At 45.7% G+C, this 14,758-nt stretch overlaps 1 protein-coding gene across 1 annotated transcript; it reads left to right on the forward strand.

Annotated features, from left to right (window-relative positions):
• The first annotated feature begins 557 nt into the window (after positions 1-557).
• On the forward strand, positions 558-2,848 carry LOC105729166 (junction plakoglobin-like). Its single transcript, XM_064361801.1, is given in 1 exon segment — positions 558-2,848. A coding segment is annotated over 1 exon segment (2,238 nt). The 5' UTR covers positions 558-572; the 3' UTR covers positions 2,811-2,848.
• Positions 2,849-14,758: the final 11,910 nt, after the last annotated feature.

Here is a 14,758-nt window from a genome sequence, read left to right on the forward strand (position 1 = left end):
CCCTAGTTTTTTCATATAACATATCAGCATTTCTTCTCTTCTCTTCTTGTTTTAAAGCAAATCTGCAGTTAAATATGCTTATCATAAAATTCATTTTGTTCGAAAATAAAAAGTTCATTTTGTAATCTGCCACTTCATAAGTTAATTCATTATCCTAATAAAATCTCTATGTTCTTAAATATTTTTCCTTTCTAGTTCTCAGATATCTAATTTTTCACTTCAGTCTCTTCCAATGGATGTCTGAAAGGGAGTGAGGAAAGAATATTTTGCCCATTGGCGAGTTTCTGTTACTAGTAACTTCAGTAAATATTATTGAAAAGGATGCTGGAAGTTATTCAGTAAATTTATAACGAAAATTTCCTTTTTTATCACACATTCATAATTACTCATCGATTAGTACAGATCATTTAAAGTCAACTAATTAAAAAGAAGTTACTGTGGAGTTGCTGCCTTGGCCAGAGTCCGGAGCAGCCGCCACCCGAGCGCGCCGAGCTCAGTTCGCTGTCCGCGCCGGCTCCCACCCCGGCCCGACCTCTACCCGGCCCGGCCAGGCCCCAAACTCAGTAGCCGCGATGGAGGTGATGAATCTGATGGAACAGCCTATCAAGGTGACTGAGTGGCAGCAGATATACACCTACGACTCGGGCATCCGCTCAGGCGCTAACACCTGCGTGCCCTCCGTCAGCAGCAAGGGCATCATGGAGGAGGACGAGGCCTGTGGGCGCCAGTACACTCTCAAGAAGACCACCACCTACACCCAGGGGGTGCCCCCAAGCCAAGGTGACCTGGTGTACCAGATGTCCACCACAGCCAGAGCCAAGCGGGTGCGGGAGGCCATGTGCCCTGGCATGTCAGGCGAGGACAGCTCGCTGCTGCTGGCCACCCAGGTGGAGGGACAGGCCACCAACCTGCAGCGGCTGGCCGAACCGTCCCAGCTGCTCAAGTCGGCCATTGTGCATCTCATCAACTACCAGGACGATGCCAAGCTGGCCACCCGCACCCTGCTCGAGCTCACCAAGCTGCTCAACGATGAGGACCCGGTAGTGGTGACCAAGGCGGCCATGATTGTGAACCAGCTGTCGAAGAAGGAAGCGTCGCGGCGGGCCCTGATGGGCTCTCCCCAGCTGGTGTCAGCTGTCGTGCGCACCATGCAGAACACCAGCGACCTGGACACGGCCCGCTGCACTATCAGCATCCTGCACAACCTCTCTCACCACCGGGAGGGGCTGCTCGCCATCTTCAAGTCGGGCGGCATCCCTGCTCTAGTCCATATGCTCAGTTCCCCTGTGGAGTCGGTCCTGTTCTACGCCATCACCACGCTGCACAACCTGTTCCTGTACCAGGAGGGTGCCAAGATGGCGGTGCGCCTGGCCGATGGGCTGCAGAAGATGGTGCCCCTGCTCAACAAGAACAACCCCAAGTTCCTGGCCATCACCACCAACTGCCTGCAGCTCCTGGCCTACAGCAACCAGGAGAGCAAGCTGATCATCCTGGCCAATAGTGGGCCCCAGGCCCTCGTGCAGATCATGCATAACTACAGTTATGAGAAGCTGCTCTGGACCACCAGTTGCGTGCTCAAGGTGCTGTGTGTGTGTCCCAGCAATAAGCCTGCCATTGTCGAGGCCAGTGGGATGCAGGCCCTGGGCAAGCACCTGACCAGCAACAGCCCCCGCCTGGTGCAGAACTGCCTGTGGACCCTGCGCAACCTCTCGGACGTGGCCACCAAGCAGGAGGGCCTGGAGAGCGTGCTGAAGATTCTGGTGAATCAGCTGAGCGTGGATGACGTCAACGTGCTCACCTGTGCCACGGGCACGCTGTCCAACCTCACATGCAACAACAGCAAGAACAAGACGCTGGTGACACAGAACAGCGGAGTGGAGGCTCTCATCCACGCCATCCTGCGCGCGGGTGACAAGGATAACATCACGGGGCCTGCCGTCTGCGCCCTGCACCATCTCACTAGCCGCCACCCTGAGGCCGAGATGGCCCAGAACTCTGTGCATCTCAACTATGGCATCCCGGCCATCGTGAAGCTGCTCAACCAGCCCAACCAGTGGCCCCTGGTCAAGGCAACCATCGGCTTGATCAGGAATCTGGCCTTGTGCCCAGCCAACCATGCCCCCCTGAAGAAGGCAGCGGTCATCCCCCGCCTCGTCCAACTGCTGGTCAAGGCCCACCAGGATGCCCAGCGCCACGTGGCTGCAGGCACACAGCAGTCCGACATGGACGGTGTGAGGATGGAGGAGATTGTGGAGGGCTGCACTGGAGCCCTGCACATCCTCGCCCGGGACCCCATGAACCGCATGGAGATCTTCTGGCTCAACACCATCCCCCTGTTTGTGCATCTCCTGTACTCGTAGGTGGAAAACATCCAGCGCGTGGCCGCCGGGGTGCTGTGTGAGCTGGCCCAGGACAAGGAGGCGGCGGACGCCATTGATGCAGAGGGGGCCTCGGCCCCACTCATGGAATTGCTGCACTCCCGCAACGAGGGCACTGCCACCTATGCTGCTGCCGTCCTGTTCCGCATCTCCGAGGACAAGAACCCAGACTACCGGAAGCGTGTGTAGGTGGAGCTCACCAACTCCGTCTTCAAGCATGACCCAGCTGCCTGGGAGGCTGCCCAGAGCATGATCCCCATCAATAAGCCCTATGGAGATGACATGGATGCCACCTACTATCCCATGTACTCCAGCGATGTACCCCTTGACCCCCTGGACATGCACTTGGACGTGGACGGAGACTACCCCACCGACACCTACAGCGACGGCCTCAGGCCCCCGTACCCCCCTGCAGACCACATGCTGGCCTAGGCGGCTTGGCCCCAGTGCAGTTCCTCATCTGAGAGGCTCTCCATGCAGGCGATTGGGGCAAGACAGAAAAGTGCCTGAGCTGGGGAAGCTGGGGCGCCACTTCTCGCTGCTCCCCGCGCCTCCAGAGGTCCTCTGTAGGGTCTTTCTTGGGATAGTGTTCTGCTCCTGCTTTTCTGTCTTGGGTATGGGTCCAGGGCCTGACACCCCCTCCCCGCCCCTGTGGGCCTGGCCACTAAAGCTTTAGACTCAAGCACCCACTGTGTTTTCCCCCAGCCATACTCCCCACGCCAGCCTCCTGTCTCTGCTGCCTGGGCCCGGAAGGGCTTTGGTTCCTCTTCTGGGTCTGATTTTTCTCACCAAACTCCGCCAACCAACTGCCCTAAGCCCCCAGGGTCTCCAGGATCCAGATTCAAGACCCAAACCCCCGAAATCCAAAGGTTCTCTTGAAAAGTTCAGGGACCGTCCAGGGGAGATGGGGAGGAAATACGGAGTGAGTCACCCGCTCCAGGAGACGTGGCTTCTCTCTCCAGGATGCTTAGTTGGCTTTGCCCACCCCTCACTCCCCAGGGAGCTCTGGGGACAGCTCCCTCACACCTCGGTCCTACCCACACAGCTGCCCTAGCTGACCCCGAGAAGTGCTCTTTGCTGACCCCTCTGGTGTGCGGTGAGGGGCTTTCTCTTCCCCTCCGTTTCAGACCCTCCCATCTCCTGCACATGGTGTAGGGGGCCGGGGGAGGTCCCAGCAGAGAGTTTTATTATTATTGTTTTATGTTTTTGGTTATTGGTTTTTTTGAATAGACCAAAGCAAAGAAAATAAAAATAACACAGATGCAAAAAAAAAAAAAAAAAAAAAGTTACTGTTTATATGCAACTTTATAAATTTGTATCTTTATGGAATATTGCAGGCACTCTTGAAAATGATTTACAGTGTCATATAAATAGCACCTTCAGATGTCTTTCACACAACATATATCTGTAGATTATTGTAGACAAAGACTTGGCCAAAGAGTCTAATACCTCGTTACCCCACACATTTTATGTTTCTTTTTTGACTATCACTTTCAGCTTGTCTTGTATTATGTGTTTAACAAACAAGTTTTAAATCATTTCTGGTACAAGACAGGATCTAATATATAATTAAAACACTTAATAATAATTTTTAAAAGAACTGATTATATTTTTTTGAAGAGTTTCACACTCCACAAGACCAAGAGATATTCTCCACTATTACACCCGAAAAGATAAGTCAGTAATTATGAAAATTTCCCTATGTATGTTATTAGTAAGTAAGTAGTACAAAAATTTCTTTTAAACTAGAATGTCATACCTCAAACTGCTGAGTTTTTGTTCCCATTCACCTTGTTGGCTCTCTAACTAACTCTTTAATTTATTTTGTTTCAGATCATTCCTTTTGTAGTACACTAAACTCATTTATCATTTTTTTCAATTTCTATTGTAAGTTATTCACTGTGATGATTTTTTAAGTTCTACTGATCTTTCACATGGGTGAACTGCATCCAGGCTAGCAGAACCTGTATCAGGGAGAAAATAGGTAGAAATAAAATTCATAAGTGCTTTTTAAAGATGAAGAACTGCATATTTTAACATTCACTCATTCACACACTGAACAAATTGAGTGCCTGCAGTGTAAAAGACACCATACTAAACTCTGCAGATAAAACAGACAAAACCTCTGTTCTTGGTTAGCTTATAGTGTAGTGAAGAACAAAGACAGAAAAAGATAACAGAGTTCTGTGATGACATAAGAGAATTTAATCAATACTGGGCCCAGGGAAGATTTCCTTGAGGAAGAGATGGCTACACTGAGAAATGAAGAATAAGATGAAAGCAGTTAAACAAAGGGGGAAAAAAACTTTCTAGCCAGTCTATGGTATGTGCTGAAGGTCTATTACAATTTGCTTCTAGACAAGATGGAGCAACAGGTACTTATTTTCCTTCTTAGCTAAAATAACAAAAAACAAAACAGACAAAAAAATACTTTAAAATCATTTTCAAGACAGTGGACTTCAGGCAAAGAAGACAATAATCCCTGGAAGACAGGGAAAAAATATAAAGTAAGCTTATGAATGCTCCAGCTCTCTGCCTCAACAGTGTTTCCAGGCCATGGCACAGAAATTAACAAACTGAGGTGGAGTCTCCCTGAGTTGGAGTGATGAAGCTGAGAGTCTGGTCACACCAAAGCAGATAGAAACCACAGGACAGAACACTGGAGAGAAAACAGATGTCCAGAGAACAAACCCTGAAGATGCAGAGATACCCTCCTGGGTGTTTAGCAGAATATTGAATGCGGCGTGTGCAGTAGGAAACCATCCAACACCAAGGGAAAAAAATCTAAAAATATTAAAGGAAACTGTGCCTGGTGCTCATATAATATGAGGAAGGGTGTCCATTCACTAGAGTCAGGCTGGAAAAACTCCTAATTCAAAACTCCTAATTATTGTGAAATAAAGATACAAATAAGATATTCTTGTTAGGTTCAGTTTGAAAGGAAATTATCAAGCATAATACACTTACTTAAGGATGGCCTCAACATTAGATTGGGAAGGTTTTCTCTTTCAAATGAATGAAAATGATCCCTTTCATAGGAAGATGTTATGTAATACAGTATAAGTGACTAAATATTTTCACTCTTCAAGTTGAAGACCAATTATCCTTCAAGAAATACCCGCTAATCCAGCATGGTTACTCTTCACCTTCTTTAAATTACCAAAGCGAAGTACATTGGCATATTTAGTTGTGTCATTTGCATATGAAAACGTACTTTATCAATGACTTCTTAAGCATTTGTCTCTCCTTCCTCCCAAGATTTCAATAAACTGATGCCAATAATTTATGGAAAAAAATATAAAAGTTTACTAAAAGACAGATATAAAAAACTGAATGAATGAAGCAGGCAATTGTGTTCATGGAGAGGAAAAGGCAATACAAGGGAAATATATCACTTCTCCCCAATGTAGTCTGCAAAATCAAAAAAGTGAACAATTTGTTGTTGTTGTTGTTGTTGCTGTTATTTTTTAAAGAGAAAGAGCCTCTCACTGTTGCCCAGGCTGGAGTGCAGTGGCACCATCATAGCCTCAATTTCATGGGCTCAAGTGATCCTCCTGCCTCAGCCATCCAAATAGCTGAGGCAAACGCCACCATGCTTGGCTAATGCTATTTATGTATGCATTTATTTATATATTTATTGTAGAGACAAGGTCTCTCCATCTTGCCCAGGCTGGTCTTGAACTCGTGGGCTCAAGCAGTTTTTCCACCTTGGCCTCCCAAAGTGCTGAGATTACAGGCATGAGCCACTGCACCCAGACTGCACAAATCTTGTATATAAGTTGAAAAATATTTATGTCTGAATATAAATTACCAGTCAGATCAAGATATGTAACATTTTGTGCATCCAAGAAGGTTTCTTCATGCCCCTGCTCCCCACCCTCCCCGACAACCAGGAGATTCCCTTATGATACCTCTCACTATAGTTTTTTATCTTCACATAAATGGAATTAATCATGATATGTTCTGTCTGGCTTCTTCAACTTATGTATATAAGGTTCGTCCATATTGTTGTATGTAGTGATCGTTCATTCTTATTCATTGCTATGTAATATTTTGTCTCCAATTTAAGGGCATTTAGATTATTTCTAGTTTTTGCTACTGTGGATAATGCTGTAATGAATATTCTTGTACATGATCATAAATACTCGGGTATATGCCCAGTGGTAGAATTATTGAGTAGTATGTGTATGTGTAACTAGCTTTAGTAGATAGTGTCTGATATAGTATGTGTCCCCACCCAAATCTCATGTCAAATTGTAATACCCAATGTTGGAGGTTGGGCCTGATAGGAGGTAACTGGATCATAGGGGTGGGTTTCTCACGAATGATTAAGTACCATACCCGTTGGTACTGTCCTCTCAAGAGTGAGTGAGTTCCTGGGAGGTCTGGTGACACCTCCCTCCACCCCACTTGCTCCTGCTCCTGCCATGTAAGATGCCTGCTCTACCTTTGCCTTCTACTATGACTGGAAGCTTCCTGAGGCCTCCCCACAAGCAGAAGCTGCTATGCTTCTTGTACAGCCTGCAGAACCATGAGCCAATTAAACTTTCTTTTCTTTATAAATTACTTAGTCTCAGGTACTTCTTTATAGCAATGCAAGAACAGACTAATACAGTGTCACACAGTTTTCCAAAATGATTAACCAGTTTAAACTCTCACCAACAGTGTATGAAACATAGTTGCTCCATATCCTTGTCAATGCTTGGTATTGGAAGTCCTTTTAATTTAAGCCATTCTGGTGATAGCTTTGGTATCTCATTATAATTTCAATGTCCATGATGCAGATTTTTTTTTTTTTTTAGATGGAGTATCTCTCTGTTGTCCAGGCTGGAGTACAGTGGTATGATCTCAACTCACTGTAACCTCTGCCTCCTGGGTTCAAGCAATTCTCCTGCCTCAGCCTCCTAAGTAGCTGGGATTACAGGCGCCCACCATCACACCCAGCTAATTTTTGTATTTTTAGTAGAGACAGGGTTTCACCATGTTGGTCAGTCTGGTCTCGAACTCCTGACCTCGTGATCCACCCACCTCGGCCACCCAAAGTGCTGGGATTACAGGTATGAGCCACCACGCCTAGCCACAGCTTTTTTTTTTTTTTGAGACAGAGTCTGCCTCTGTTGCCCAGGCTGGAGTGCAGTGGTGCCATCTCACTCACTGCAACCTGTGCCTCCCAGGTTCTAGCGATTCTTGTGCCTCAGCCTCCCTAATAGCTGGGATTACAGGTGTGCACCACCATGCCTGGTTAATTTTTGTATTTTTAGTAGATACGGGGTTTTGGAGATCCCTTGAGGCCAGGCTGGTCTCCAACTCCTGGCCTCAAGGGATCCGCCCACTTCGACCTCTCAAAGTGCTGGGATTACAGGCTTGAGCCACTGCACCCGGCCATGATATGGCTATTAATATAGAACTTCTTTTCATGTTGGGCATATAGGTCAATCTTGAAATTCGCCCTTTCATAGGGTATCCATATTTATTTATTTATTTATTTATTTTTGAGACAGAGTCTTGCTCTGTCACCAGGCGCCAGGCTGGAGTACAGTGGTGAGATCTCGGCTCACTGCAATCTCTGCCTCCCGGGTTCAAGCAATTCTCCTGCCTGAGCCTCCCTGGTAGCTGGGACTATAGACGTATGCCACCACGCCCAGCTAATTTTTTTGTATTTTTAGTAGAGATGGGGTTTCACCACATTGGCCAGGATGGTCTTGATCTCTTGACCTCGTGATCTGCCTGCCTCGGCCTCCCAAAAGGGTATCCATATTTATATGCATATTGGTGCATGGCAGAGACTGGTGTACACACCTTGGTGTATGACTGACATACAGTGCAGTGAAGACACACTGGAGCATACCCGAGAATAACCCTATTCTAAGTGAGTTTGGAGTCCCAGGCTAAGGAATCCAGGAGTAGCCAACACTGAAATTCACTTCTTATCTATGAAGGACATCCACACCCCTGCCCCATCCCTTGGAACACAGGCTGTACAGGGGATCAAGGCCCTTTGTTTTGGATTAAAGGAAGGTTGCTAGAAGGAAGGTGCTAAGTGATACGGGGTTTTGGAGTGAAAATGCTATATAGACTACATACTTTCTACAAATGGTAGCAGTTCTCCAGGCCAGCCCACCACCACTGGACCACCCCGTATGTAGGTCCTGAATAAACCTTATGTTTCCTTCACTGGCTCTGCCTCTCTTATAGTGCCATCCCAACTGGGATCAATGGAGATTGAGAAGGACAACTGGCCCTTTAGATAACATCTGAAAATTAATCAATGTAATTCACAGTAACATATTATTATTACAAAAAATACATATGAGGCTGGGTGAGGTGGCTTACACCTGTAATCCCAGCACTTTGGGAGGCCGAGGTGGGCAGATCACCTGAGGTTGGGAGTTCGAAACCAGCCTGACCAACATGGAGAAACCCCATCTGTACTAAAAATACAAAATTAGCTGAGCGTAGTGACTCATGCCTGTAATCTCAGCTACTCCAGAGGCTGAGGCAGAATTGTTTGAATCCGGGAGGCGGAGGTTGTGGTGAGCCAAGTTTGTGCCATTTCACTCCAGCCTGGGCAACAAGAGCAAACTCTGTCTCCAAAAAAATGAACATTTTAATAAAGGCAGAAAAAAGCACTTGACATTGAATGCTTTTCTCTTGATGTTAAAACCAAGATAAGGAAATCCATTATCACTATTTTTATTCAATAGTGGACACACTAGCCAGCAACAAAACTAAAAGGTATAAAGATTACAGAGAAGTTAGACCATCTTTATTCACAGATTGCAAGATTGTGATCACATAAATTCCAAAAGAATCCACAGAGTATTACAAATGTTAAGGGGACTTAGCAAGATGCTTGAATATAACATCTATATGTAAAAATCAATAGCGTTTCTATATCCTCACAACAGAGAATATAAAAAAATAAAATGCTATTCAACATTGTATTCAAAACACTACTCAAGAACAAATCTAATGAAAGATATGTATGATCTCTATACTGCAATCTATCCAATCACAGCTGCATTAAAGTATAAATATGTGTACAATCTACAAAACATTGCCAGGAGAAATTAGAGGCCACTTAAATAAATAGTGGGAAAGAATGATATTCATGGATTAAGGGTCTTAATATACTAGTTTTCCCCAAACAGATCTATAGATCCAATGCAAGCCCAGTACAAATCCCAGCAGCTGTTTTTTATTTTAAACTGACAAGCTAATTCCAAAATTCACCTAAAATACAACGGCCTTAGAATAAGCCAAAGCAATCTTGGGGGAATAAAGCCACAGGACTTCAATACTTATTATAAAGCTACATTAATTAATACAGTTTGGTAGTGGTATAAAGTCAGATAAAGACCACTCCCTCCAGCTCCCCAATCTGCCCCCATCCCTGGTGCTGGCAGCTTTCCCCATCTGCTTGGGTCAAAGGTGCAAAGGGCGGGCCTGACCGACTGGGGTGGGAAAGAAAGCGACACTGAGATCACTTCAGGCCATCTTCCTCCCCTCAGTGCCTTTGGATAAAAAAGGTTTTCCTTCTTGGTCTGGGATGCCCACTAAGAAGAAAGCCTGGGCTGTGGAATTATGAGGAAGGGAACGAATAGTGTGGGGGCGCTGGCGCGTCTCCCCAGGAACCAGAAGGCTTTTAACCGCCATTAGCTCAGAACCACTTCCAGCGAGCCAGCCCTTTTTGATTCCCAGCGCAACGGTCGCGGGAATCCAGGCGCCATCCAGGCCTCTGTTCCCTGAAAAGACCACGCAGCCGCCAGTGACATCACGGAGGCGAAAGGGTTTGGCTACCTGTGGCAGCCATGATAAAACCCAGGGAAAACGGAGCTCGAAGTAGCTGGTGTTATTAACGGACACGCAAACGCCCCTAACCCTTGCACGTTCCTGAGGGATAACAGTGTGTTATAAAAGTGCTTCTGAGCTACTGCTCCTGGAGGCTCTGTGCGAGTGCCCGCGGGCGTGGGCGCGGTGGAAGAGAGGGAGAAAGGGTAGGCCCAGGCCTCCGTAACCATGGCTGCGAGGGGCTGGGACTGAGAGCGCAGGTCCCGGGCCGGGGTGCGGGCTGGGAGGACTCGGTCCTCCACTGTCCCAGCCTGCCCCGCGCCCGCTGTCCCCCCAGTCCCGCTAGCGGCACGCTGCGTGGCTGCTCGTTGGCTACTTAGGAGGGAAACTCGGTTGGTGTTTCTGCAGGATTTTCCCCCTTGAGCGGTAGCGGAGCTGATAAGCCTCATAGTAGCAGCTCTGGCGTCAGCAACAGTAACTACGAGGGATGGCGGCGGCTGCAGCAGGACCTGCAACCTCCCAGAGGTGCGTGTTTTTCTTTCCCTTTGCTATTTATTTTATCTCCCTTTCCTTGGCCAGGGGACTCTGCTGAAGTCGTTGTTTTCCTGACAGGTTTTTCCAGAACTTCTCGGATGCGCTAATCGACGAGGACCCCCCGAGGCGGCGTTAGAGACGAGAGAGCCTATTTCTGCATCCTCCACTCCCGGCTGAGCCGCCTCCTTCCGGCACCGCCTGATTGGGACCCAGGCTCCTGTTGATGCTGCGTCTCAGCCCCAGTATTGAGATTCTCGGTCTCCGTTCCCTGCCCCGCGGTAGCCTCGTTACCCCAGACTCCTTCCTGTCTTGCCCTTTCCACTTCCAGACTCTTGCATTCCTACAGCTCCTGAGAAAAACCTTCTCTATTTCTTGGGAGCATGGTTAGCATCTGTAGTTGGGCTGAAAGGATTTTTTTTTTTAATGGCATTTATGACTAGCAGAGAAAAGGGGACTCTGGGCTCTATGAAATTAATTTTTTCGTTTGACAATCATTCTTGCCATTCTTTTATTTTTTTTATTTTTTATATTTTTTTAAAGACGGGGTTTCACCATGTTGGTCAGGCTGGTCTTGAACTCCCGACCTCAGGTGATCAGCCCGCCTTGGCCTCCAAAGTGCTTGGATTACAAGCGTGAGCCACCACGCCCGGCTACAATCATTCTTGCCATTCTTATGTAAAAGTGTCGGCCTGAAGTCAGTCTACTGGGACAAAAAGCGAAACCTCAGGTCCCTGAAACTTTCCGGATGTCTTGTCACAGTTCATTATTCACTCATTTGTTTATTCATCAAAAAATTTTTTAGGAGTTGCTGTGTGCAAAGGCGCTGACTGCTATGGGTTAGTCTTAGTTACATACTTAGCTAACTCAGAAATCATTTCTTGTAGGTGTGCAGTGAAGACAAACTGTGAAGCTGTAAAGGATTGTAAAAAAGCAAGAGTTCAGTAATAAGAGTTAAAGAAGAGTCTAAAGATAAATGATGCTGTGGGTCACAGAATTTAACCAGGTTTTTTGTTGTTGTTGTTTGCTTTATTTAAAGCACAGAAACAAGGAAACTCTGTTTTGTTGTTATAATCTGACATAAGTAAGGTTAACAATTTGAGGCAAGACAGCATCTTTTTTAGCTATGACTCTTAGAAGGAATGTACCACATGGTACTAGAGCCCTCGTTGAAGTGATCTTTGAACGGGGACCTGAAGAAACAAGAGAATTAGCTTGGAAGCTCTGGGGAAAGACCATTCCAGGCAGGACCGAGAACCAGTGCAGAGATGAAGCTGACCTGTATATGGAGCAGCAACAGGCTCTTTTTATTAGAGGGCCCATTTGATTAGGAGATAAGCTTGCACAGGAGACTAGGAGCCAGGTCCTGTAAGATCTTGTAGGGTCCAGGTATGCTTTTTGAATCGAAATATATAGACCTTTAGATACCAGCAATAAGATTTCTTGGGATCGGTTTTGGGATAATGTTACGAGAAGCAGTGAGAATTTTTCTTTTTAATTCCTTATATTAGATATCGATTACTTTGAATTTACTTTCTTAAGTGCCATTTTAGGCCTAGTGCTTCCTTTGGAAATCCGGTTTATATAAAAGTTGCTTTTAGGCTGGGCATGGTGGCTCATGTCTGTAATCCCAGTACTCTGGGAGGCCAAGGAGGGTGGATCCCTTGAGGTTAGGAGTTTGAGACCAGCCTGGCCAACATAGTGAAACCCTGTCTCTACTAAAAATACAAAAAAAGAAAGCCAGGCAACTTAAAAAAGTTACTTTTAAGGAATATTAATATAATGAACTTCATTGTCACTTTCCATCTTATTTTACTTCTTAATTTTTTTTTTTTTTTTTTTTTTTGAGACAGAGTCTCACTCTGTTGCCCAGGCTAGAGTGCAATGGCACGATCTTGGCTCACAGCAACCTCCGCCTCCCAGGTTCAAGCGATTCTCCTGTCTCAACCTCCCAAGTAGCTGGGATTATAGGCACACACCACCACGCCCAGCTAGTTTTTGTACTTTTTAGTAGAGACAGGGTTTTGCCATGTTGGCCAGGCTAGTCTCAAACTCCTAATCTCAGGTGATCTGCTGCCTCAGTCTCCCAAAGTGCTCGGATTACAGGCATGACTATGCCCAGCCTTAAATTTTTTATTAAGATGTATATTATATATGTAAATAACACAAATTTTAAGTCTACACTTTGATAAGTTTTAGGTATGTGTACACCATCCAGATCAAGATATAGAGTATCTCCATTCATAAGACTCCTTCATGCTCCTTTCTAGCCAACAATTCTTCTTACTGTTCTGCTGACTCCTGTTTTGACCTCCATCACCATCAGTTCATTTTGCTTGTTGTTTACTCATAAACAGAATCATATAGTAGGTGCTTTGTTCAGTGTAGGCAGTCTATTTTTGCTTTAATCATTACATGAGTATACATCCATATTGTGTGAGGGAGTAGTTCTTTTGCATTGCTGTGTAGTATTCCATTGTATAATGGTATGAATATATGTTGTATAAATGTAAATATAGTGCAATTTATTCTAACTGGACATCTGGCTTATTTCTAGTTATTAGCTAGCATAAATAAAGCTTCTGTGAGTGCTGTTGTGTGTATTTTGGTGAACACATGCATTTCTTTCTTTTGATTGTATATACCTAGTAGTAGAATTGCATAGAATAGACATGTGGTTAACACTAGTACCTTGGTTTTTAATGTATGGCTCTTGGACCAGCAGTATCAGCATCACCTGGCAATTCATTAGAAGTGCAAATTCTTATTAAAAGTCCTTATGGACCAGGCATGGTGGCTCACGCCTATAATCCCAGCACTTTGGGAGGCCAAGGTGGGTGGATCATCTGAGGTCAGGAGTTTGAGACCAGCCTGGCCAACATAGTAAAACCCCATCTCTATTAAAAATACACAAAATTAGCTGGGTGTGGAGGCAGGTGCCTGTAATCCCAGCTACTTGGGAGGCTGAGGCAGGAGAATCACTTGAACCCAGGAGGCGGAGGTTGCAGTGAGCCGAGATCACACCATTGCACTACAGCCTTGGTAAGAGAGCGAGACTCCATCTCAAAAAAAAAGAGTTCTTATGACTCATGTAGTCCAGGACTTCTTACCCATCCTTTTCACAGTGTACATAAGAAAGCAGACCTGGCGGAGCATGGTGGCTCACGCCTGTAATCCTACCACTTTGGGAGGCTGACGTGGGAGGATCACTTGAGACCAAGAGTTTGAGACCAGTAGTTAAAGACCAGCTTAGGTAACAAAAAGAGACCCTGTTTCTTAAAAAGAAAACTGAGACCCAAGTAAATCCAAATGATTGGTCATAGAGACACACCAGTTACAGGCAGAAGCGGGGCCTCAGGACACAGGTTTTCCAAATTTTAGTCTAGTGCTATAGAACAGTGGTCCTCAACGGTGTGGTCTCCAGATGAGCTGCAGCATCAACATGTTAGAAATGCAAATACTTATGTATTTATTTCTTTATTTGAGACTGAGTCTCACTCTGTCACCCAGGCTGGAGTGCAGTGGCGCAATCTCAGCTCACTCCAATATCTGCCTCCCAGGTTCAAGTGATTCTCCTGCCTCATCCTCCCAATTAGCTGGGATTACAGGCATGTGCCACTACGCCCAGCTGATTTTTATATTTTTAGTAGAGATAGGGTTTCACCATGTTGGCCAGGCTGGTCGCAAACTCCTGGCCTCAAATGATCCACTCACCTCAGCCTCACAAAGTGCTGGGATTACAAGCACGAGCTACCATACCTGCCCCTAGAAAATTCTCAGGACCCACCACAGACCCAGAATCAGAAACCTTGGGTGTGGGAAGGATGATCATGATAACAACCAGCTGTGTTAAGAAGAAATGTTCTTTTTAAACTGTGAGATGACCTCACAAAGATGAACAGGTAAATGTAAATTTTTAAATTGGTAATGATAAGTGAGGCTAAAACCTTGATGGTGAATGTGAGTGTATTTCTCCTGCATTTTCCCAAGGGCTACTTTAACAGCCGTTTGGGATTTAGGTCACTTGATAATATGTGAGTTAAAATGTATACATTTTA

Source organism: Aotus nancymaae, unplaced genomic scaffold (genome assembly GCF_030222135.1).
Source record: "Aotus nancymaae isolate 86718 unplaced genomic scaffold, 86718_ANA_hifiasm-v0.15.2.pri h1tg000043l, whole genome shotgun sequence".
NCBI classification, from domain to species: domain Eukaryota; kingdom Metazoa; phylum Chordata; class Mammalia; order Primates; family Aotidae; genus Aotus; species Aotus nancymaae.